At 42.9% G+C, this 26764-nt stretch overlaps 1 protein-coding gene across 2 annotated transcripts in view; it reads right to left on the bottom strand.

The window, feature by feature from the left end:
* The window catches only part of cux2b (cut-like homeobox 2b), an 87205-nt gene that overhangs the window by 5153 nt on the left and 55288 nt on the right, over nucleotides 1-26764 (bottom strand). For both annotated transcript variants that reach the window (XM_051422823.1, XM_051422824.1), the window contains exons 4-18: nucleotides 23972-24050; nucleotides 13507-13647; nucleotides 13056-13215; nucleotides 12164-12243; nucleotides 11701-11767; nucleotides 8653-8701; nucleotides 7854-7958; nucleotides 6710-6901; nucleotides 6534-6592; nucleotides 6396-6444; nucleotides 6088-6187; nucleotides 5108-5737; nucleotides 3796-3897; nucleotides 2792-3630; nucleotides 142-307 (exon numbers count right to left, since the gene is read on the bottom strand). In XM_051422823.1, coding sequence (XP_051278783.1) covers nucleotides 142-307; nucleotides 2792-3630; nucleotides 3796-3897; nucleotides 5108-5737; nucleotides 6088-6187; nucleotides 6396-6444; nucleotides 6534-6592; nucleotides 6710-6901; nucleotides 7854-7958; nucleotides 8653-8701; nucleotides 11701-11767; nucleotides 12164-12243; nucleotides 13056-13215; nucleotides 13507-13647; nucleotides 23972-24050 — 2818 coding nt within the window. The remainder of the gene's footprint in view (nucleotides 1-141; nucleotides 308-2791; nucleotides 3631-3795; nucleotides 3898-5107; nucleotides 5738-6087; nucleotides 6188-6395; nucleotides 6445-6533; nucleotides 6593-6709; nucleotides 6902-7853; nucleotides 7959-8652; nucleotides 8702-11700; nucleotides 11768-12163; nucleotides 12244-13055; nucleotides 13216-13506; nucleotides 13648-23971; nucleotides 24051-26764) is intronic.

The raw sequence follows: 26764 nt of genomic DNA, 5'->3' as shown, positions 1-26764 counted from the left end.
GTATGTAGGGTGAAATACTGCAACAATTAGGCTTTTTCAAATTTTGCATTTTTACAATTGATATGCTGTTATTGAAGAATCTCAAGTGATTCTTGCTCGTCAGACTCTGTTGGTGTGAGTGTGTGTAAACTGCAGTCTCACCCTGAGTGTGGCCCTGGTTTGGGGGCTGGCTGAGGCTCTGGCCAAGCTGGTCCAGTAACCACAGCTGCATACGGATGAAGGGCTCCCTGCCTTTCTGGGTTAGCTTGCTCCAGGGTTTGGGCCGAGACAGCATGTCGCTCACACTGCCCTGAGATAGCCCCAGCACCTGCAGCATACAGTATAGGTTAATATATTGTATTGTATCTTCAACGATACTAACAACAAATGTATATGATTATTGATTTTCCAAATTATTATTACTAAAGAAACAAATTTGCTTGCTCTTGACATTTGTCCTCAGTGATACACTTTCAGAAAACAACCACTAGAGGGAAGCAATACTTCAGAAATGTTCATGTTGACTCAATTTTAACACAGGGATTTCACTTAGAGCTGCAACACATTATATGGATATCATCATTTTTAATAGCCACAGTGTAATTTGCATCATTGATCACAAATTAATCTAGAATATTTGTTTGTATTTGTTTTTACAATAAATTTTTTTAAACATTGCATGTGCCAGAAAAAAATGGTTATATAAAATTGCTGCAGTCTTCGACGTAAGTGGAACTTAGTTGAAAGTTTAAGAACGTTTTACAACAGTCACAGTCAACTATTTTCCGAATATTATTACCACTCATGGAAAGGCTCAAGCTAGGGAATTCAGACTTTAACCCTTAATATTAGCAATGTAAAATCTGCACCATAAAACATAAATGTGTTATCTACTCCACAGGGGATGAACTGTGACAAATGACAGAGGTGCCTAGAAAAACACCCAAAGGGATTTTCTGGAAATAAAGGCATACTTTCTAGGGCTGAACTAACAAAACTGACATAGAACCTACAGTTGCTCATTTCAGGGAAAAATGCAAATGAAATGCAGTGTTATGAAAACACATTTCTTCCTTCCTGATTTCCTCTGTTCCTCCATTTCCTCAATTTCTCTATTTATCACAGTGAATGGTTCCAATTCTTTTTGATAAAATGTCAAACTTAGTTCAGATGTTTTCGAAGTGGGGTTGTATGAGGTAGTTATCCATAGCCAGTTCGGAGCCAAACTAACCAAAGTCACACAATAACACGAATAAAACAATCAAGGCAGCGGTAAACCAGTAACTCCCGTGTTCTGTGAGGTCTGGTGGCTTTGAAGAGAGCATATAACAGCTTCAGTTTCCCACTAGAAAGGACTGTCTGACAGCAGGGTAAAGTGGTAAAAATATTCTTCAAATAGCGTACACTTAAAGTGATTGATTCTTTTAAGTTTTTATGTGGCTAAAATACAGTTTTCTGCAGCCCCATGCACAGCAGTGCATTGCTTAGCTTCCGTGACGGGACTCCTGTCTGCTGGGGGCATACCGACCGCCATCTACTGTACACTGATTATGGTAAAGTAAAGTCAAATTATGATTTCATCCATTTAAGGAACAAATTTATCCAACACTGATATTAACCATGTGAAAAAGTATTTGCACTTTGTTACTCAAGCAGCCACATTTGACTGATAACTCGATTGAGATTGATTGAATGCAGACAGACTAAATTCCTACAAGCACACTGTGCCGCAAAGGAAATTCCAGAAGAGATGTGTTGTTGAAGACTATCTGTCTGGAAAAGCTTACAACGCCAGCAAACCACAGTGAGAGACATCTACATGGAGAATACAGTGGTATGGGGGAACTTGTGGCCAGCCTCCCAAAGGTTCTGCAAGGGCGCAGCGACAACTCATCCAGGAAGTTACAAAAGATCACAGCAGGACATCCAAAAACATGCAGACCTCCCAGCTAAGGACACTGTTCATGGCTCCACAATATGAAAGAGATGCAAAATAGGATTCAAGGGAGAGTAGCAAAGCAGAAAGCATTGCTCTCTTTTCATTCACTCATTTGCAGAAAAGCACCTCCAGGCTTTTAGGATAATGTTCCACGAAGACATTAACGCAAGTTCTACTAGGTGTAAAGAATACACAGCATTTCATTCTAATGACAGTTTCCTACAGGGCTGGGAGACCTATGCAGATGTACCTGAAGAAACAGTCAAATGTGATAGTTGTTGTGTGATGGTGTGGGGAGGCTCAGGCCTTGTTATTATTAAGGGAAGCATTAACAACTGCTCAGTGCCAAAATATTCTAAAAGAGAAGAGTCCAGTCATCTTTCCATGAGCTGTGTTGTGCCACAAGACAATGATCCAAACCACAAAAGATCTGAGGGTGAAAAAAAATTAATTAAAAGTTTTGAAGTGGCCTTTACAAAGTCCTAACGTGAACTCAGCAGAGACGCAGTAGCTCAACTGAAGCACTTTAAATGTGTCTTTCTGCATATAAAAACATATGCTGCTATCAAATTAGAAGTAGTGTTGGGCTGCGGTTATTGCTGCTTAAGTGGTGCGGCCTATTATTACATTTAAAGGGGGCAATTACTTTTTCACATGGATGATTTGATTGTTGGATTACTTTGCTCCTTAGATAAATAATAGTGTTTTGTGTTTAGTCAGGTTAGTCAATATTACATGTAGTCTGAAGATGTGAAAACATTCAGTGTGACAATATGCAATGCACAGGAAAACAGGATTACATTTTAATGGCACTGTATTGTATCTTAGCAGGCTGCTTGTAGTTTCTTTTAATAAGAAGGAGCAACATCTGACCTTTTCACCAAAGATCCTCTGACAGATGCCGTTCTTAGCCAGCTTCTCCTTCACCTGCCTGGTCAGCTCAATGGTGTCCACCTCCCGGTACATGTACATCTCATACTGCTCTGGAGTCAGCGGCGGCACAGTGGGCTTGAGGGCACGGGGGATGTATGCTGGGTAGTAGGAAAGCCTTCCTGGACCGGGGCCAGGAGACTCTCCACTTACCGACGTGTCTGACTCCACTTTCACCTCCACTGGTCGGCCCAGCCCCAGCTCGTCCTCGGCAGCAGACGCCTCCTCGCTGTTGGGGAGACCCTCGCCGTTCTCCAGACGGGGCCAGGGCCGGGGCAGGGCAGAGGGCCCGGAGGAGGAGGAAGACAAGGAGGGAGAGACTGAATTGAAGGGCCGAGAGCTACCTCCACCACCGAGCACCATTGAGCCCCGCTCATGAGACCAGTGCTGGTCGAAGTAGGTGCCTGCTTCGCCGATCTCTGATTTGACTTTGCGGATGATGTTCTGGACGAATGCTGCCGGGGAGAGGACGCTGAGAGGTGTCTGGGGGCTGCTGATGGAGTTGGCCATGCAGACTGTAACGCAGCCTCCTTCCTCCTGTTTAATGGAGATGGGTAAAGGCAGGCCCCTGGAGCGCTCTGGGGGCCCCAGACGCTCAACCTGAGCTCCTGAACTGACCGTCGGGGCCCTCCCGCAGACCTCCATCTCCATCAGGGCGTGTTGCTGGGCTTCCATCTCCCTCCTGGCCTGTTCTAGGATGCTCTTTATGGTGTCATCAGAGCTGCTGCCAGGCCCGTTACTGCTTCTGCCTGATGAGCTGTTCAGAGACGACTTTCCATCACCTAAACAAGAAAGATGTATTCTCAAATCCACTTTCTAATTCAGATGCAATAAAATTGTGATAAAAATTCCAAATAAAAACAGTAAACATCATTGTCAATTTAAAAAAAAAAAATCAATCAATATGGCTTTTAACTATGACTTATGACTTGCAGCTCCATCCTCACCTCCCCTCTGGGACTGGATCTCCTTCTTGGCCTGCTCCAGGATATTCCTAATGGCGTCGTCTGACCCAGTTTCAGGAGTTCGGATGCGCGGAGTGATGCTCCCTGCCACAGAGGGTAACAGAAAGAGATAGAGAGAGAGAGGAGGGGGGTGAGTGGGATGGTTGATCAGAGAGCAGTTCCAAGGCTTTGCTTTTGACTGGTAGATCAATGGCTGCCTTTGAGCGCGTGCCGTCTGAGGTTGCAGTATACGGGAAGCTCAACTTTCAAAAGCTGTGAATCTAGGGAGAAAACAAAGTTTAAAAGTAACACTACAAACATGGCAGAGGAAGCTGCGAAGAAGTCAAGGATGAGGTCCAAGTAGATTAGAAGGTTTAAACGTACACAGGTCCAGAAGCTAAGCCACCAGGCCAAGACGGCATGATTACATCTGCTAGAAAAACGTATCATAGCTTCATACACTTGGAAATCCCTTGAACCTAGTTCTTGTTTTGGTAGATCTGTGTTTATTAAATATGAACTATTATATCTGAACCTTCAGTTTTCAAGACAAAACAAGTGTGAAGGTTAAAGTTATCCTGTCTGTTGTTAATTACCACTGGTTTGTGCAGAACTGCCTGCTGGTTCAACTTTAGCCTACTCTACCTTAAAGCTATTTACTTATTTTCCTTATTGTTAACAAATCCCATGAAACTACCAAAACCAAGTCCATTCATTCCTACTAATTGAAAAAATGGGGTTACAAATACATACTTTCATTTAAAAAAAGGCTAATTTCCTAAAACAGCCTAAGCACTGTAGTTTTTAGCAAACATTTCTCAAGTATTTCCAGCAGCAAGACTGTGGATTGACTCAGAAAAACTACAGTGCCCATGTCCATGTAAATAAAGGAATATGTATGGCTTATTGATGTGTTTTTTTTTTTAACAAAATGGAGCACAAAGGAATACAATACATCTGCTTTGGTTGCAAACACTATTTTGTTGGTCAAATAAATTAATTGTTGGTTTTGGTTTTTCATGGATTTTCTGACAATAAAAATAAATATTATATTAGAATATCACCAGACTTATCTTTTGACGGTCATTGTAAACATCATGCAGTGGGTGAATGTGAAAGCCACTGGTTTAGAAAATAAGATTAAGGATTTGACTTGTTTAAATGATCTTTTTTATTGCTGATGTTACTTCCCATATTGGTCTCTAATGTAAAGTGGCCAAAGCTACAAATATTAATAGAGCGTGTTGTTTATTCCCACCTGAACTTGCATGTTTTTCAAAAACATTCCTGTCATGTGCCCCTCTTTTCCACTCACCTCTCTGGCGGACCTGGATGGTCCTGAGTGCCAGGATGTTCTGTTCATCAGAGAGGAACTGCTTCATCTTAATGAAAGGCTCTTTGCCTTTCACAGTCAGCTTCCTCCAGGGTTTGGGTCTTGCCAGGATCTCGCTGACCGAGCCCTGGGAGAGGCCCAGCACATAGTGGCCAAACACACGCTGGCCAATGTTATGCTTCAGCAGCTGCTCCTTCACCTGGAAGGCGATCTCTGCCGTGTCCAGTTGGTCCTCATCTCCTGCTGTGGAGCTGCCGCTTTCCGACTGGTCGCTGGGCAGGCCGGCGTCGACGCTGCCCGCCCCTGCGGACCCTTGGGTGGCTGACATGAGGGCAACTTTGGCTGCATAGAGTGCGGTGGGAAAAGCCATGAGGCCCTCCTTTTTAAAGTGAGGGGAGAGGAGCTGCTTGTGAAGGATGTGGTCTCCTGACAGTCTGTCCCCGGAGCACGGCGACACAGAGAAGGGACGCGGTAGATCGTGGCTGGAGGAGGAGCCGTCCAGGGTGGGAGGGCCGGGGCTGGGGGATGTGCGGCCATCCGCCTGAGAGGAGGATGAATGGGAGCCGGGTGGCCTGCCTGTCTCTCTACCTGCATCCTCAGACTGGTCATCATCTGATGACAGGAAACACAAGCTTACTGACCAAGCTCATATATAACACATACATGGCTTTAGTCATTGAACCAACTGCTATCTAGCTGATAACAGATATTTCAAGAATTTTTCTAGCCTTGCATACCTAGACTACATTTTTCAGGCTCAGTTTATGCAAAGAGATTTAAGTCTGAAAAATATGGACTCCAGAATTGATTCATCCTGACCAACAGTACCAAGTAATCAATGAAGTATAGGAATTTTTTCAGAAGATGACAAAACTCATGGCTTCTCGTTAAGAATCTTGTGGTAAACTATTTAAACAAGATTTTATAGAAAGAAAATTAAACATGAGAGAGATTTATTTTACCAATGCTGTGCAAAATTCGGGCCTTATCAACCAGGTATTTGTGAGATGGAAGAAAGGCTTCTTTATCCAGCAAAAGAGCCTCTGCAGCCTTGGCAGAATCCTGTACACACAAACATACACACACACAAAAGCTGTTAATTTTCAATGAATCAATTACAGTGGCTGTAGATATCTTTATAATGGATAACTATCAGCGAAGCATTCAATGGTACTGCTGTAGTTTTTTTTCCCCAACACCAAAGGAACATTAGGAATAGCATAGGTCTACTTGGCTGTGTGAACAGTAAGATGGTGCAGACCATATATACCTGGGACGAGCTGCCATTGGCTGAAGCCAGCTTCATGACCTTTAGGATACTACAGAAAAAGACATGTAGAGAAAGTCAATTTTTGCGATTTAAATTATCATTTTTATGAATGAGTTGAGTTTTCACTTAAATGATCACCTGAGTTCAGTTTTAATCTCTTCATAGTCCATCTGGGATTGCAGTTTAGCTTCTAATCTCTGAAATGGAAAAAGCGAAGCAACATGTTTTATTTCATATTAATAAGAGTTTCATTAAGTTATCAGGGCCACTGAGGACTGAAAAGGAGTTCGCCATGTTCTGTTGGAGCCACTCACCTCGATAGCTTCCGTCTTATAGGCCAGCTGCCGTTCTAGCTCTAGGATCTGATTGGCCGAAGTCTCTTGAACTTCCTGTAGTGTGAACTGCAGCCGCTGGATGTTTTCAAGAAGACGGAGGATTTCTCGGTCTTTAGCCAGCAAGGCTGCCTCCAGCTGGGAGGGCAGCACCTCGCCCTTCTCGTTCTTCTCCTGACAGGGCGAGAAGGAGACATGACAAAGGGTGTGAGGGGGAGGGACAAAAGCGATGAAAGGTGTGCGGAGAGGAGAACATGTGAGCCTGTGAATCACAACCTCTGCAGTGTTGACATAATTCAGACAGTTGGAAAGTGAGAGAACTTGAATTATAGCAAAGCTGAAGAGGTAATAATAAATACTCATTTTTGTGTGATCATATCTGATAATACAAGGTACTAGGCACAACATTTCTATACCAATTACCAGCTCCAGCACTGATTTGATGAATTTGCTGATTTGTACACACAAAATCTCTCTTTAGGAGTGTTAGTTTAGGGGTTCACAAACTTTTACATGCCCATTATTTCTTTGCAATTTCCCTTATCTTCTCTCAAATTTGCTGAGGCCTAGGTTATCTCTGGGACGTAAACTACAAAGTTATCAGGGCAATGATGACATAGTATCACAGAAGTTGCCAAAAATGAAAAACTAAAACAAGTGTCCTAGTGGTAGAAGAGGTATTCAGATTCTTTACTTAAGTAAAAGTAGCATTTCCATAATTCAAAGATACTCCAATATGAATGCATTAAAACTCTAAAGTAAAAGTATTATCAAAATGTATTTAAAGTATCAAAAGTTACTCAGTATTCATATGCAGAAAAATGGACCCTGTCAGTATTATATTATTATATATTATATTGTGTTAATATCATCAGTAACATGCAAGCACATTTGTAATGTTGTGGCTGGTCGTCAGGGAACTACTTCAACTATGTTACACACTGTTGTTTTTAACATATCATCATATGTCATATAAATGTAGTGGACTGTAAGCACAAAGTAGCATACAATTGAACAAGTCAAGTAGCTTAAAATTGTACTTAAGTACAGTACTTGAGATAATGTACTTAGTTACATTTCAATACTGCCTGGATGTGGTCAAAAGATAGAGACACATTATTCTTACCCTGCTAGTGCCCTCTGCTGGATGGCAGTTCCCTGTGGTGGCACTCTGGCCGCTGGCTATCTGCTCCTTTAGCCTCTCCACTTCCCTCTGGGCCATTTCAGCTCTCTGTGCACAGACATGGTATCACAGCGTTACAGTTTTCATACACCAGCCACATCAATTGGCTAATGAGATGATCAAGGTGAGAGTATATACATAAATCAAAAAAAGTCTGAATTTTTAGAGTCGAGTGGAAAACCTGAGCAGGGGCCCGAGCAGACGAGTGCAGCCACGGTTTATTCTGCTGAGGGGGCTGTTTAGTCAGCCCACTTTATTCCCCAAACTGTTTACCTGCTCTGTCACACCCGGCCTGCTAATTAATGATTCATTTTGAGAACATTTATCTAGGAGCTGATGGCAGAGAGCAGCAGAGTGAGGAAAAAGAGCACGGGAGAGAAAAGCAGAGGGGAGAAGAAAGGAGCAGAAGAAAAGAGGTATCACCAGGATGGGAAGCAATCAAGGCAGTGAGATAACTAAGAACCCTGGCGCTCGGCACTCCGGCATCAGTCGCGCTCGGCAGTCTCCCGTTCTCTGCTGAGTGGAGCCGTGCTGCCGTAGCGTGCCCACCGACGGGGGCTCAGGTTTACTCTCGCTAATCACACACTCGGGGGAGGGAAGGTGGAAGTGGGAGGAAGGGAGGGGTGGCGGGGGTGCCACAGGACGGAGGGTGTCTAATTAAAGCCAAGGCTTGATTACAGGAATGATTACCTTAACGAAGGAGCATCTCAATCAGAGAAGTGCAGAGGAAGACTGTACTCACCTGGTTTGCTTTCTCAAGATTCGCCATTATGGCGTCAACCTCCTCTGCCCTGGAACACACACACACACACACACACACACACACACACACACAGACAGAGAGGCACAGGATTATTGAAGAGATACTGTGTTAATCATTTAATTAGTTAATGATTGTTTTATTAAGAGGCCTGTGTTCTAAAAGTAAATCTCATTCTTATTTTCCTTATATGCATTTCAGGAAATCTAAATATAAAGAGTTTTACACCTTGAACCTTGACCTTATAAAAACTGAGTGTTGTTGTCACAGAAAGTGGCACTACTGTGTTGTTGTGGAGGAGCTACCATAACATGCAGGTAAGTTCACATAGACACTTGGGATGTACATTATCCTGTATTAGTGGCATCCGGCAGTGAAGTTGCAGATTGCAACTAACTGAACACCACTCGCGTCTGTCTTTGACAACCTTAGAATGACAACAGGCTGTGAAGGGTGTAGGAGAAAGTGTGTAGTTTGTCTGTTCTGGGCTACTGTAGAAACATGGCAGACTCCATAAAAGTGGACCCACTCCCTCTGTAGATACAAACGGCTCATTCTAAGCTAACAAAAACACAACAATTCCTATTGTCAATGATTATACACTGATGAAAACATGAAAACCTATTAATATTATATTCCATTTCTGCCAATAGATCCTCCTGAATGTTACACACTGGACCTTTAAATTAATTGCTCTGGATTTATTGTTATTGAAGAAGGGAATTGCAGCTGTACTTCACTTGTTTCAGTGCCTCTCTTAACAATAACTAAGCAGGCTTGGTGGCTACGGTGCAACATTAAAACAGCACATTATGTCTGAAACAAAAGCAACAAAGACAACAATCCCCATCTTAAGTTTCTACTCATTAAACAGGTCCTCTTACACTACTCCTAACTAGACAATCTCGGGTATATAAACAGCAGGAAGTACATCCTCCAAAATGGCACCTCTCTTAGTTGGAACAAAAACCTGAATATTATGATGAAGGTAGGCCTTATTGTAGGATTGTTGTGTTAGGCTACATAGCTTAACACATTTTAGCTAGGTGAACCTAATAAACTGTAAACTGAGTGTATCACTGCAACACCCTGCTGGCACATAACTGTAGCCAGGATTTTAGAAATAATGAGTCCAAATATAATCACACTCCAATAGAAAATATTACAGAGTCTCCAAAAGATGAATACATTCCTCTAACTGTTCAATCATACTTTCTTTAAATTGCATCCCACCACAGGATGCCGTTTCAAAGCCTTGCTCAGAAATATTCTGGTAAAGAAACACAAAATACAAAATAATTTAATACCTAACTTAATAACTAATATTAAGATACAGAGTATAACAAAGATTATCAGTAATTTGTAATTTGTGTGTGAAGGCTGAACATAAACTCTGCAGGTCATTAAAAATCTCAGACACTCAAACGGTGCAGATGACCTCAGTGTCTCACTCGTAGCCAGTGGATGTACAGTATGTATGATTCGCATCCTCAGAACTTCTGAGATTGAACTCCAACTTGCCTCCATACATCTAACAATCAGAGTAGTCTAATTTAAACAGAAGCTCAGCAGGATTATTCATGAGGTTTGTTTGAAGTTCAACAGTTTCATTTTGCACACATGGGACCTGATTTTCAAAAGGTAGATAGGGATGAATTAACGAGGATGCTGTGATTGATTTAAATAAGCACATAGGTTTCTCAAGTTTCGGGACACGGTAGTTTCTTTTTACCAAAAGAAAAATTTGTTCAAAGAACGTATTAGACTTTTTAAATCCACATTAAACTACATTCATCCGAACCTTCATTCTCTTTCATGTTTGCACTTAACTGCTCCCATTGTCTCACATCAGGCTGCATAATTACCTAAAATATTAGTGATCCAAGAGAATCATTGTGTCATGAATACTCAAAAGCAAAAGACAATACTCTGATGTTTGTACAGTGAGATGGGGAATCTGTCAGATACTCAGGCTGTCTCAGACCAAACCTTTTCTTGGCATTAATGATCATCAGTGTTGTGTGGTGCGGCGCTGGTTTCAGAGGGTCTTGGCCATGCCCCGGTCCTATCAATAAGGCAAGGATAGATGGCGCCCTGCTGACAGCAAACACTAACAGGTGTCAGCTCCACGTTTAATGAACTTGTGCAGTACGGAAAATGTTTTGTATTGATTACCTGCTCAGCTACTCAAGCCGAAGCAGACAAATAGTCTTTCTTATCAACATTGAGGAAACAGTCAGCGAGAGTAATAGAGGCCGGCCCAGTGTTCAGAGGCTCAGGGTCAGGGAGGGATAACTGCACTGGGGTCAGCGGTGCTACTGTCAGCACAGAGTAATGTGACCAGGACAACACACACACACACAAAAACTGTATGACAAACCACATAACAGAGATGGTCTTTCAAACTGCAGCTGCACATGAAAAGGTAAGGCCAAACTGAAAATGTGTCCGATCCAACAAAATGGATGGCAGTGGGTCTTGAAACATCAGTTCAATTGTGCCATGGATTAAGCCTGGGAGAAAATCCATTAGCAGCGGCTGACTGTGCTCTGGAGCACAACCCAAACAAAGGAGTGTTTACTTTGAATGTCTATCGACATCCTTCATACAAGCTCAGATTCATTTCAGGCGTGCGGTGGATACATTGCGCTCAAAGACCAGGACAAGGTAGAGTGTTTTCTGAAGCAATCTTTAAATGGAGCAATTCTTCTTGAGGGCTGTCAAGGCCCAGCTGCCAGTGAAGGCAAACACAGACCTCTCTCATCGACCTGCATTAGTGGCTGAGTCACTCTCACTCTCCGCCTTTACAATGGCATTCCTCAGCTCTGCAGTGTACATGAGTTTATGTAGGCAAAATAAAGAGGAGCGGCTTCAGCACTTCAAATGATACAATGAGCACCAGTGAGGAAGGCCACATAGGTGTTACCACCACGACTTGAGGGAGGGAGGGAGGGAGTGGGCTGTATAAAAGTTTGTCAGGAATATGAGGGACAGCAAACACAAGATGTCAAATCTGAGGCAGACTCTTACTTGTTGGTCATCTCTTGGTTGTATTTACACCGCAGGTCCAGTAGCTCAGTCTGTGCAGTGTTCAAAGCTGGTGAGAGGCAGACAAGGGAAGTGAGATATTAACTTAAAAAAACATGTGAACTTTCATCTTAAAGCTACATTACTCAATTTATCTGCCAATATTCTTTTGGACACATTCATATCTTTTTCATATTAGAAATACAGGGCAGTTTCACTTCAGTATAGGGCCACTATTAACAGTCAAATAACTCATTGAAAGCTTATATGAAAATGTAACATGATGAAAACCAAATTTAATGCAAATATGTGTTAGTTTTAACTTATAGTTATGTCAACAAAGCAGCAGCAGGGCACCTGTGTTTCAGCAGGGGGCACCATACAGCAATTATACATGCATTGGTTCTTTAATAGGTTGAAATTAAATTTAACAGCTACAGTACGTGCCAGTGTTTAAACCACTTACATGAATGCAGAACCTTGATCTTCTCCTCTGCCTCTGAGAGTCTGTCAGCCAAACCAACATCGGCGCTCTCCTCCTCCTCCCTGGGGTGAAAAAAAAAAAACTCTTGTCAGTTACTTCACTTCATCATGGCCACACATTTAAAAGCTACAATGTGCAACTTCATGCCTTGAGACAGAAAAATCTCAATCAATCAATAAAGTTGAATATTGTTTCCTTAATGAGCATTAAAATAGATTGAGAATATTTAAGGGTTATCCTTGACAATCATATTATACCTGAAATAAAATACAAATAGACATGTAATAGAAATGTAATAAGACATATATACAAATAATATGCTACACAACAATATTAATATGTGTCTGATTTCATCATTCAAATCCTTATTACTATGAATATGCAAATGTTGTTCATTTCTAAAGTTTTCCTGCTGGACACAAGATGTCTCCTATTTCACTGTGAAGTCCATTCTCAGTGGATGTGCACTGGTGGCTTCAAGTTTCTACATCACACTGTGCAAGTTGCATACTGGACCAGGACTGACTTCCTAACTATTTGTGATGACTTCCAAACTGTCATGCTTGTAGGTCCGTCCCTGAAAGAACCAGTGTGGAGGATTGAGTGTGAATTAGCCGCGTAATTGCAGATCACAACTCACTCGCTTCACCCTTCCAAGCTTGAAGGAGAAACTGTGATGGCCATGACACGTGCCAAAAAGGCGAACGCCCCTATCTAGAGCCAGTGTTTGGTTTGTCCCTTCTGTGCTACTGTAGAAACATGGCAGTTCAACATGGCAAGGCGACCTGTGGTATCTGTAGATAAAAGCAGCTCATTCTAAGGTAACAAAAATCAGATTTTCAATGAGCACACAGAGTGGTTCACTGCTTCTCACCCTCGGCCCTCAGCTCGGTCCTGGTAGTTCTGGTGTGGGGAGCCTGGGGCCCCAGGAGCCGGTGTGCTGTTGGGGGTCATCAGGGAGGTTGGAGAGCTAGATTCTGGGGCCTCCTCTGTCGCTGCTGCCCCTGAAACTGCTGGGCCGTCCTCTGAGTGCTCTGTGTGGAAGGAAAAAGCTGGCATGAGTTCTCCAACGTCAGCTAAGTGCTCTGACATTCCCGAGTAAATATAAAAATCTATTTGCATTTGAAATAATCATCTGAAGGCAACTATGGTTCACATTTCTCCAGATGTTTTGGTGGAATTCTCAGCCTTCCTAAGACCTGATACATTCAAATTAACTTCCCAGTACTTTCAGACTTATACAGTAGCAGCCGCTTCAGCATTGCATTAAAAAATATTAGCATTCAGGTGGAATTGCTCCTTGATGTAGATGATTTTGGCCTGACCTGTCTTTTCAAGGCACTCCAGGTGTTTCTTCCAGTGCCCGCTAATCTCTCGTACCAGGGTCTCGCTGTCTGGGACCGAACTCTGAAGATGCTGCAGCCGTCCCTCCAGGGTGTGCGAGGCCTCCAGCACAGGAGCTGGATCTGTGAACACAGACGCAAACAAATCTCTGTAAAAAGAACTCCTAAAGATTCACGTGATATCCATACACTTCTACTTTTCAAAAAAAGCAAAATAGCTGTTTTACTGTGCGCGCTGCCTGTAAAGCACATTACAGAGTTTTCTGCATCGCAGTTTCAACAGAGGCAGACTATTCCACTGAGACTTCTTTCCACAGAGTGACTCTTAGACTTTCCCCACTCAGACGCCTTTGAAAATTTCACAGGCTGGACCTAATGACACAAGTGCTGTTCCGACCGCTCACATGTACAGAAATCAAATCTAATGAGTCTTCTCACATGCTGATGAATGGGAAAGAAGACAAAAAGATTGCCATGAATATGTGACAGAGTCTTAAGTCCCAAGTATACACCTAGGCAAAGTGTAGAAAAAGTCTGCTCCTGAAAAGGGGGTAAAAAAAAAAAAAAAAAAACGGGATTCTTTAGCACAACAGAGGAGCTGTTTTGCAATGCATGCGCGGCAGCACCGGGCCCATGGGGCCAACTAGGAGGCTGTTTCTCAGCTAACAAGTCTCCTCTGTATCATTTGATCATTTAAATTATTATGCCAGGAATTCTCAGGAGGCAGCTCGGCACTCCACATCACAGGGCTGTTTTTAATCTTCCCCTTCCCTTTCTTCCCCTCCCGAAAAGTTCAACAGCTCAGAGAGAGAGAGCTGCTCCTGTTGTGTACCTGCCTGCCGAACACCAAAGGAGGTGACTTCTAGTGCCAAAGCACAGAGAGGGAAGCTCAGGGGAGCTCCTTGACAAGGGGGGAGGCAAGATGTAGAGCCACACGCACACACGCACACATACACACACACACACACACACACACACACACACACACACACACACACACACGCGCACTCACACACACACACACACACACACACACACACACACACACACACACACACACACACACACACACACACACACACACACTCACACACCGCAGCCCTTCAAAACTCTAAAAGAGGAGGAAAATCGCTGCTTTGCTGCACAAACTTTTCTCCCACAGCTTTCATCCACTCATCTTAGACTTCTGTGTGGAACCCAATTGGATCCCTTCTTCAGTATGGGCACTGACTGAAGTGACTTTTCATAAGAAGTTGGAGCCACAGACGTTTAAACTTTGCCAGATGCCACAGAGAGAATGCAAACTCTGAACCGGCGGGCCACGAAAATAAATGCTCATCAGAGGGCCAAAACTTCTGCAATGTGCAATTTGTTGAAATCCTAGGCCATACATTGCAGCTCGCCATATCTGCATTTTCATCAGACAAACATTTTGGACCATCTAATTGATTGAGCTATTTTTCCCAGGACCGTTTACAGTCAAACATTGTCTGCATTCATTGTTACACCAACTGTGGAGATATTGCATCAGTCACAAGGGACATCACTATTAAGAGCACAGCTCTTCTAAGACAAACAGGATGACTTAAAGCACTGCTATTCCATCGACCCACTGTCACAGAAATCACTTTATCAGCCTCTTTCCCATATATCCTTTCAACTTTTAATGATCAAAGGACAGAGATTATAGTAAGGGATCTCTCACACATGGACAAGCCAGGATTATCAATCAGTGGCAGGGGAGTAAAGTAAAGTCAAATTTAAAGTGAAGGGATATAACTTAAGTCTGTATACAAAATTAACCCCCGTCAAAGTAGAGCAGCAGGGGTACTCTCTAAGGGCCTGGGATCTGCGGTTACTGAAGGAGAGTCCAGAAAGACTGCTGATAACTTTGGAAAATAGAGCTACTAATTGATGTAGCTAATAAGAAGCACTGGAGCTTCTTTTTAGAGCAGCTGTGATGGTAAATCCACCTAATCAAAGCTGGAATGGAAGAAGAATTTAACCCGACCACTCACATTCCTGTTAATCAAGAAATATGACACAGCTGACGAGGCATTTTGTACATCAGGTGAGTCACATCGCTCTCAGAGCAAAAGAAGCCGTTCAGTTTTTAATTCGTCCCTTATCTTAATCATAGATGATTGGATGTGTGCTCTGAGGTCATGATAACTGATCGGGCAACAGCAGCTCGTTTAAACTAATAAATCACGGGACATTTAATACATCATTTTCTCTGGCAAATACTGGTCCGGCTCTGCAGGAATCACAGCCACTGAGAATGACATAAGGAGGCTCAATAATGTAACTGGGAAAACACGAATATATCCGTTTACTCACAATAACAAGTTGTCCGCCATTAAAGGAGAATTCTGGTTTATTAGGACTTTGGTCATATCTTTGTAGTTTTGGCATGAAGTAGTGTGCATAGCGTGTATTGAGAGGGGAGCCTTATTAACTGCGTACCCTTCTTACTAACGGTTATAACTTTAGAACATTAATAACCCACGACTAACACTCTTCAACAGGACAGAACACCATGGCACACAACAATTCTGTTTGTTTCTTACCTGTGCAATACAAGATTTAAGAAATGTCTCTTTGAATACTTGAATACTTTTAGTATTTTATGTGAGTTTGTAGAGTTTATACAACTATTTTAAATACTTAGTTTTGAAAAGGAAGCAATGAAGTTGTGCAGTTTGCACAATAAAAATTGTTTGCATTCTGATTCCTTTAAATCATTTTGTGTAGCCAAGCCAAACCCTATATTAGTCAAAGCCTTCAGTATATACTGTACATAATGGCATTAAAATGGGTTTATATATATGTATATATATACATATATATAAATAAAATAGGGATTATTATAAATTATCAGGATAATTAAATTACAGCCGATAGATTATCGCATAATATCAATAATAATTCATCTAGAATTCTTATACAATACAATTATTATGCTTTAACTTTACTAGACAAAAAAAAAAAGAATAAATCCACAAGAGTAAACTATTTTTTGTTGTTGTGTAAACAATAGTGCGTCAATTAGATTTGGTTGGAACAGAGCTCTGGAATATAAAGTTGTCCATATTTGCTCACTACATCTAAGACTTTCTTCCCCTCAGATGTAAATAAAAAAATGGAGGTTATTAACAGTTTTTTAAAATGTGAAATTATTGGCCCACCATAACAGTATCGGCCATGAGAAGCAGGTAATCATCGGTTATCGTATCAGCTGAAAAAAATCCATACTGTGCATCCTTAGTTTATATTCTTTGTACTGCTGACAGTAGAATAAGCCACTATAAACCTATAAAAAGGCCCTGTCAAAAAAAAAAACAATACACACACGCACGCACAAAAAAACACGATATACTGTGAAACCGTCTCATCTTGTACTGTGATACAAATTTTTGTCATAGCACCTAGCACTAGTTCTGACCATCATTTCTATCAGTTACAATAACATGTATTCGCCAAAGTAATTGCTGAGATCTGGGAACATGATGACATCGCTGCAACAAATGATGTAAATAAGCCAACAGTTTATCCACATTTACAAAAACTGTATTTGGAAGTACAATTGATAAGTATGCATGTCCAAAATTTCAGTTATATCTCTCATTGCATGGGAAAACAGTGTATACAGTAGGAAAAAATATAAGCAGAAGTCTGAGAACTGTGATGGATGTTTGCTGACAGTTTGGGGAATCATTTGACTATTTACCTTTGTTTCCTCTCCCAAATAAGTTTGGCTAACCTGGAGGTTTGTTTACAACTGATCCTCACACTGATGTTTCTTGCTCCATCTGACCTCTTTTCCTCGAGATGTCACTGTGTTCACAGATTGCAGAAATCCACAAGAGAATTTTAAATGACCATAGATACAAAACAGAAATAATAGGGTGGCTGTGTAAGGTAAACCACAGACTACCTTTGAAATGAGTTTGGGTTATCTATATCCAGAGATGGCCTCACAGTGAAAAAGTATAGACTTTGGTGCTTTTATTGAAAGGTTCAACCCTTTCACCCATTGATGGATTAAGATAAGACTATTTGAAAAAGTTGGTTTTAATATTGCATATTTTGTATTTATGGTAATTTACATTTCCTTTTTAGTTTCTGCATTCAGTCGATAGGGTGATGATGGCAATGATGTTTTTTATACTTAGTATCCATGGTGATCTATCAATCACATGACTGATCAAGGTCAATGATTGTATATGAAGGAAACTGGATGCAAGGCAAGCTAGTGAAAATGTTGGTGAATACAGCGTGGCATATTGCAGGTGTTGTTATTCTTATGGCCAAATTACATTGCTATTAGTACCAATAGAATGGCCCAAACTACAAAAATAAGACCCAAGTTGTGTTATACCATAACTTGCTAATAGCCAACAAATGTTAGCATGACTTTTAATTGTTTTTGCACATTCTCAGCTGCGTTTGGTATTGAGTTTCATCACTTTGGCTGAGCCATAATGAGGATGCCACCCTGTAGCTGCTTCCTTGTGGTCACTGCGTTGCTGTTTCTGTGCTATTGCACATCTCAAAGCGGGAGGCAGTTACTGTATGTGGGTGAGCCTTCAGTCCGGGAGCCAAAGCCTGTCAGAAGCTGGACGGCTCAGCGGACTGCAGGTGGCACCGGGGGAGGACGGTGCACAGGTTCAGGATGTGTGTCTAGGTGGGTGGGGGTGGACCAGGGTGGTGTGCGCCAAGACAAGCAGGTGTGTCGGGGCGGTCCGTCTTGGCCCTGTCAGCGATACACCATCATTAGGCGGTGTGGGCGCAGCAGGGTGCACCATTATGTCTCCCTGGGCCCTGTGTAATTACGCTCTGACATAATTAACCCAGCAAGCCCATTAGCCAAGCATTGGCTGGCTGAAGAGAGGAAAAAAAAAACGCTATAATTATTTGTTGTGCGCATGTTAATGAGGCCAGCTGTGTTCCCATCATACAACACGAACAAATTAATTTACAAGGCTGTGCTCCAAGGTTTTTTCTTTTCATTCAAAACAGTCTTGTTTTTTTTCCTCTGAGTGGACTTCAAGGTCCATAAACACTCTCTGCCGCTGCTGCAACAAACAGTAACACTGCTGTAATATTGTTGTCAAGAACCAAAACTAGGTTGAGAGAACACTTAGTCTTTAGTTTCACCTTCACACACAGTGTTAAGTGATATAAGGTATGTAGAATAAATTGCTGCCTCTTTTATTCTACCTGTCAAAGATTAGCTTCGATTAGAAAAAACACAAACTGTTTGCAACAAATTCATAAACATGACTTTTCTGTTTGTGGCACATTTTAAACCAACGAGCATTTGATATTCAGATAGCAAACCGAAGTCTTGCTTTACCTTGATGTGGCAGAAGGAGTGAGAAAATGCTAAAATAAAAAGATGGGTGGAATGAAAAAAAAAATGATTGTGGGAAGCGGCGGCTTTTGTGTGTGAACAAAACAAAGCTGAAAGAGAAACTTCTTAACCTGTTCTTTTTCATTGCCGTTCCTCGTCTTTGTCTGACAGACTGAAGGACGGAGAAGGAATGACATCAATACCAACACATTTTAAAGCTCGGAACAAAGAGCCAGAGCTAGAGCATTCAAAATTAACACAAGATGCTGCAGCGAAAAAAGAAGTGCCAATGACATACAAACCAAACTTCACTTGAAATGATATAAAAAATAAAACAACCTACCTCACATTCTTACTTATGAGACATGTAGTACTAATCACAATGAATTAACCTCATCAAATAGACCAGTCTATTATCTTTACATTTTGAATCCCATGGTTTCATCTTATCTGCTCTCAGGGACACACACAGAGACATACCTACACACACACACGCAGATGCTGTCTTTTAAGAGCACACTCTCTCCTGGTCCCTCTGGGGTCTCTCTACTCCACAGGGATCAGTTGGAGAGGCCCAGCTCTTTTATGAACATAATGCATTATTAAGCACCTCAAACATCTCCTGGGCCTTTGTTTATTACTGCTCTTATTAATCACTTGTGCATAATCTCGTCCCGCCCAGAGAGCTTTCATTTTCCATCAGCTTTTATACGTCGTTATTTTCCGAACAGACCGCCACAAACGCACACAGCACTCCTTCTTCGCTCTCATCCTGACTGTAGGTACTCAGCTGCAAAATTACAATAAAGCCAGCTTGCTGTGCCTTGCAGGCCTCTCTTGCTGGTGCTTGCTTATGTATATAAAGGGTTGAAGAAGGACAGCTATTCTTTATGCATTTGAATGTCTCTGAATTACTAAGGTCAGTGTGTTCTGTTCTGATAATCTCATAGCCCGGGGAAACATCCGATGTGAATATGTAAGGCACTTACAACCATATCATCTCACAGGAAGACATGCGACTTAATGTGACAAAAAGCTGCTACTGCTCTGCTCTGCAGTACCCCTGGTCACCACTAGCAAGCACTGTTGCCATAACATTACCACAAACGCACACACACAGAGAGACACACACACCTCAGACATGCCGTAGGCCCGGCGTACACGTACACACACGTACACATACACACACACACACACACACACACACACACACACACACACACACACACACACACACACACACACACACACTTAGAGGGGTGTATTCAGATCAGAATCTTCACAAACTCTTAGTGAGCTCCCCGCTCAGATAAAAGGAGCTGTGTTCTAAAGGAGAGAGGGAGCGGGTGGATCCTGAGGGATGAGTGTGTGTACTGAGAGGAGGCAAGGAAGAGCAAACACCTGGAGCGTCAGTCTCAGGGCTACGCCCCTGGCGACAGGGCCTCGTTGCTCTCACAGAGGTGGTAACAAACGCCGACGTTCAAACGCCAGTCGCACACACACACACTCCAGGAGAGAACAGCAGAATGAGTTGGCGAGGAGGAGAGGAAGAGAAAGAGAGAGGAAGTTAGGTGCATGTCTGGGAAACCGATGAATTTGGGCAGAAGCTGCCACTGTTTTTCAGCGTTCAGTGATCAGGATGTGTTTATCTTCACTGATCAAAACCGTGCGGAGGTGATATAAACATTGTTAGGGAAACACTGTTAACAGGTCTCTTTCAAGCCCCAGACTGGGTAGGAGTTACAGTGCACAGCATGGGGAGATGTCACAGGCAAATCAAAATATAGAACGCTAATGAAACACTCCAGTGGATTGACATCTCGGCTTAGGGGCCTCATAAAAGACAAAAAAAAAAAATCACTTCAATCACTTGCATCAAGAAGTTATTTCTGTTCTGAGTTTACTGTTGCATTCTAGTTGCCATTGAACAGGAGCATTATCTTGCATTAACAAAGCGTAACACTATCATGCCGGAATCTCACAAATGTAACGGATATGTTATTTGTATTCAATAGTGGGCACGCCAAAGTGGATAACTGATATGTGACCAGATGTTAATGATAGCCAGATACAACAGGTCACATATTGAGCTGCTGCTGCGCGTGCTCCTCCCCCTCCTTTCCTTGTTCGCCTCTTGCATTCATTAACTCTGCTGTTGGCCTGTTCTGATTGGACTGAAGGCCTGAGTGTTGGGCACACAAATGAGCACGCGCACACACACATTGAGAGAGAGGCACTTTCAAATGAAATAATAGGAGGGAAAAAAACGTCCTGCAATGAATAGTAATAACTGCATTAAGATTAACGAGCACGGCGTGTAAAGAATAATTGCATCTGTCAAAAGATTAAAAATACATGAGCTGTAGCGTTTGTTGGGGGAATGGTGGGGAAGCTCACTGTTGTGTTTGAGGGGCAGAGAGAAATGAAGTGGGGCCACAGCCAAATGACTGTCCTCCGGTGTACCTGGAGTCATCCATTCTAGCAAGGGGTGGGCAGGAGAGGGGGGGAGTTGTGACCTTGGACACCAGCAGCAAGATGTACAGTGACAAACAGGCACAGGATACTGTAGGCCCTCCTCACAGATGGCAGATACTGCAAGGGCCCGACACGGAAATTCTCTCAGCGGTCTGGCTTCTGTTTGGCTGCAGCCAGAGAAGTGGGGGGTTTCTGGCAATGAAGGCGCCTAATGTCGGGATCACTATATGTTTGCCTTGTGAGAGATTTGCCGTGTCAGATCAGAAAATCATTGAGTCATAAATTGTTACTGGGACTTGGCTGAAAGACATGGTAGACTAAAAGTTGGACCCTAACCAATAGGATAGCTTGCCATATTTCACACTCGCATGTCATAAATTGGTGATTAGGAGCTAGTGGCAGGCACAGATTTCATCTTTACTAACATGCTTTGGTTTGCTACGTGTACAGTTGTGCACAGAAAAGTGCTCTGCACTGCTTCAGGTCGGCAGAACAGAATGTAGTGTGAAAATGAGGCAAGAGAAGGATTTTTCTCTGTGTGTTTAATCGAGACACTGCATGGGCAGACATAAACTATTTCAGAATTTGCACCATGGCCGCACAAAATAAAATAACTTGGGTCATAAAATGTGATTTTGGCATGGAAACAGGAACAGGAACCTTATTTCATGTTGTACTTCCGTGGTGCAAATTAGCTGTGAATCAAATGACTAAAATACAATTTCTATGCAGTGAATCTGGGACTTAAGGGTAAGGAGGATCCCCGTTTTGCCTGACTGGTAAATCATCCTTAGCTTGGCTCAGTGGCTAGAGGTATGGGGAGGCTAGCCACAACCAAAAGAGGAGGACTACACTTTCCACATGTTGGGTCTTCTAAGCTGGCTAGTTAATGTCAGCAAAATGGTAATCCTATACTCAGGAATCAGCTGGTTTTGTTCAGAGTTGGAGAGTTTGTAACTGTGGCAGAGTGGGGCTATGCTAGCTCACAACGTCTTGTTTCCCCCACGTGTTCAATACAGAAGTGGAAAATGGTTGGAAGGCACCTTTAATGCAGCTAGGCTGAGTAACGAGTAATGTACGACCAATGTAACTACGTCAGATGTTACATAATTATTATGAATGTGACTTTCCTTGACAATTAATTAGTAATAAGTCATTAATTATATTTTCCTGGTGCCTGCCCAGCACTGTTTGGTACTTTCTGACCTTTGCTGAGAAAGAAAACAAGTGGCTTCACTCTGTTTAAGTCTCAGTGATACAGTGACACAGCCTCCCTTTGTAAAGGTAAGGTCAAATGGAGGTAGCAGGCTGGCTGCATTACGTCACCTGATGTAACCTGACACAGGAAGGTCTACTATTGTATACTCAATATAATGACCACACATAGACTGTGTGTAAATAGAGTACACTGTATGTAAAGAGACAGAGCAGAAATAATTATTAGGTACCTTGGAAACAAAAACTATTGTGTTTTTTTTTCTTTTTTCTTACACACGAGACTCGGTGTTGGCTGGCAGTGGCCTTTCTCTTTATTTTAAAGTCTTTGTTCTAGAACATAACAACTGTTAGTTGACTCTATTCTCTACTTGAGAGGGGTTTGCGACAAAATATATCCCACAAGACGCTCCTGGGCTTGAATTAAGGTCTTGATATAAAAGGTATAGGTCAGAAAATCAAACTGAATACATCTTCAAAGAACGGTATTTCTTATCAAGGAAATAACTCCATTCAAAGTGTGTGTGTTTGTGTGTGTGTGTGTGTGTGTGTGTGTGTGTGTGTGTGGTGGTGCAATATCAAGCAGGGGACTTCAAGGAAAAATGGAGACCTTTAAAAGTCAGTTGCTGCCGTCGCTATTTCTCTGACGCAGACTTTTATCTTGTATTCATTGAATCTGTAAACAGCATTCTCTACTTCTGCCACAAGTGTTTCTCTGATCTAGACTGAGATTGGGCTGCGTTTTGCTGCCGTCTCCTGCAACAAAGAGCAACACAGTACATGTGCCCTGGCATTGAAATAGCAACTGAATAAACACACAATATGTCTTCCCTACGCTCTAACTTACTGTCTTTGCCCCTCTCTCCCTTTTCCCCCATTGGCCTCATCAGGCCTACGTTCCACATGAAGCCAGACTTCAGTTGGGATTTTAATTGGCCCTCCACAATCAACAGCAGAGCTCCTCAAGGATGTGTTCGCTCCTCAGCCAGGCTACACTCAAGGACCAGTGCTGGGTTTTGAAGTGGCCTCACGCAGAGTTTTGGAAACCACTCTGAGAGCACAGACTTTGAAAAATAGATAAGAGCCACAGGGTATAGGGTTTTATGTATCTTACATCCATGTGATATTGCACCATATCTATCTATGGCAAGAAAATTACTTTTTGGTTTGTGCATGTTGCTTCATATATATATACACATGATACGTATGTCTCCACGTGTATACTTATAGGGCCGGTCCAGTGATAGTGGTAGAGTTTTGATGGGGAATTGATCTCCAGGGAGTGATCTTTGAAGGGGGAAAGATCATTCTAAAAGTAATGTGTGAGTGTGTGGTGTTTATACTGCTGCTGCTGTTGTTGTTTGTGAAGATGCACATCTCTGGTCTTAGTGGGAGACTCACCTGGGGCCTCGATAAGCTGTTTGTAGATTCCCAGGAACGCAGACTCGGCCTCCTTACTACGCTTGTTCAGAGCAACCACCTGCAGGGGAGAAGATGCCATTAAGGTAAACATAGATAGATATAATCCTGGCATATGCCTAACTCACAATGCACAACATATTTACATATCAGGCATTAAATTGATGCTTTTACACAGAGCAGAAAACGCTTAAAATCTTAAATAGCCGACAACAAATCAATAGTAAACAGAGCAAAGGTCGACCTCACCACATCCTTCCAATAAATGAAACAAACATTCCTGCATTCCTTGTATATGTACTGAATATAACATATAAGACCTGTATAGCAGAGAAATACTGTGCAGTGAATAGATTAACCAACTCAAAGGCTGTATTTCTACATGAGAACTGACACTTACAGAAACAAGGTGTAAACTATGATCATATCCTCCCTGTTTGACTGCCAAGCTGCTGCATGTTGCGAGGTGACATTTGGCCTGTTAAATGTAGGTGCCGGCGTGCGCAAGAAGGCTCGCCAGTGACAGTGGCCTCCATCACCAGCAGCACTCGGCACCTGCTATCCTCGACTCGGCGGGTGATGCAAACCAATTAACGATTCATTAGGAGGGACAAAGAAAGCGAATTAGCCACCACCTGGCCCCATGGAGAGGGCACCTGCACTAGTGGGTATGTGGGTTACCCTGCTCCCTGCTCCCGCTAAGACCTGCGGCCTGTTTGTAAGTCAGAGGACGCGCCGTAGCTGCCTCTCGACGTCCTCTGCTCTGCAACGGTAAATCGGATCAGGCTCGTCCAAATGACCCCCCACTCCAAGAGCAGACGGAATTCAAATTATTGTCATCTATTGTCTATGTCATTTCTGTCACTGTTGATTACAGCCTCTGCCGGATCGGCTCAATAGACTCCGCAAACGGAGGTTCAAGTGCACAGTATGGCAGAGCCAGGCTGCTCCTCATCGGTATGACTGCACTTGAAAAACATTCATTTTGCAAAGGCTGAAAACACTTATGAGAACGGTGGTGGTTGAGGCGGTGGTGGTGGTGTGTTGGGGCTGTTTAGTGGGGTTATAAATAAGGTGTGTGGAAAACAGCGAGAGAGACAGAGAGCCTTTGATTTACTGGAAATGGCTGGCGTCTTCCCTGGGGAGGCATAACGACAGCATCATGTTTAAAGAAATATCATAAAGATCAAGCAAATCCCCCCCATCACTCCCACTTGGAGCAGCTCAGAGGAGTTCATGGAAAATGGAAAAGGCTGGAGCCCAATCAATACAGATGCAATAGTCTGCAGCTCTCAGCCAGCTCCCTGCTACACTATGCTGTTGTTTCACTCAGCTATACCCCAATTTAAACCCCGCCCCCACCCCCAAGTCACCCACCCACCTCCCCCCTCTCCTCTCCAGGACATGACATTAATGTTGGCATGTTTGCTCACAAACAGTGAAAATGTGTGGCCCCATAAACACTGTTTCCAGCTTTATATGTGGGTTATGAGTACATCAACAACTGGTGTTGGGTCAGCTAAAGTTTGCTCTATCCCCACTGATGAGAGACTGTTTCTATGTTTGCTACGATTTCACTATGAACAGGAGCAATTTTGTGACCCAGAATGTGACACCACTAACCAATAACAAACAAGCTCCAACAGCACTTTGTGACATCCAGACAAACTATCACCAACCTGAGCTTACACCTGAACTACATGGCCACTACAGCAGGGTGGCTGAACCCATCGCTAGTCATCAACTTTTCACTGACAGCCTGCTAGCTGGTCTGGCTTCCTCTGTAGCATATACATCAAATGAGGCTCCCAACTGCATATGTAAAAAGCCTGAGCTCCTGTAAAAGCAACAGCTAGGACTCCTTCTTCCAGAGACATGAGGGGTCTCCTGGCCCTCCATCATCCTTTAACGAGAGAACACGGAGATTACCTCCACAATCACACCATTAACCTGCCTACAGACGCTAGCAGAGACATCAATCACACGCCTGCCTGACGCCTTCTCACGTTAGCGCCCGCTATGCGTATAGATACCCCCACACACGCGCGCGGCCCTCCCTTGCTATCATCAAAGCACTCTGAGGTGTCGTGCATAATATGGGCTGATTGGGGAGTCATCTTCATCTCCATGCTAATCCACCTCCAGCCAAGCACATTGGATTTCAGAGCCAGAGGTCTCATACTACGAGCAGACAGGGCTGTTGTACAGAGAGGTACGTCTCGACGAAGGACTACAACTGGCCAAATCTCTTCCCCTCTTTTGGATGCGAGATATGGCTCTGGCCCTGGCTTCGGCTCACAGCGCGTTCTTTGTTTTCACCCGTTTTGTGATAAAGGATATGTCTACCGAGGGAATGGGCTTGGCCACAGGTTGATTTTACAAGCAGGAGTAAAGCCTGGGGCAGAGTAGCAAGAGAGAGACAAAGGAAACCTGTTAGCGCTCCTCCATAACTCTTCACGCAGCAACAGAGTGGGCAGAACACAGCCTCTGGGACAAGGCTGCTGGGAAATACTTACTGATAAGCCTTTGAGAATACTTACAGTACCCGCTAGTGAGTCTCTGCGTGTGCATTTGAGTGTGTGTGTGTGTGTGAGAACAAGCTAGCATGTGTTGAGGAGAAAGAAATAAATGAAGGTGGAGAGAACAAATCTAGAATGAAGTAGAGGAAGCAGAGTGAAGGGCTACTGAGCAACATACAGAGAGAGACGTAGAGACAACGGAAAAAAGAGGTTCCCATAAAGAGCGCAATTAGCAATTATGCAGTCATCAATTACA

The sequence above is a fragment of the Dicentrarchus labrax genome, unplaced genomic scaffold (assembly GCF_905237075.1).
Source record: "Dicentrarchus labrax unplaced genomic scaffold, dlabrax2021, whole genome shotgun sequence".
In the NCBI taxonomy this organism is placed as follows: Eukaryota; Metazoa; Chordata; class Actinopteri; family Moronidae; genus Dicentrarchus; species Dicentrarchus labrax.
This window is presented reverse-complemented; position numbering and strand designations above follow the sequence as displayed.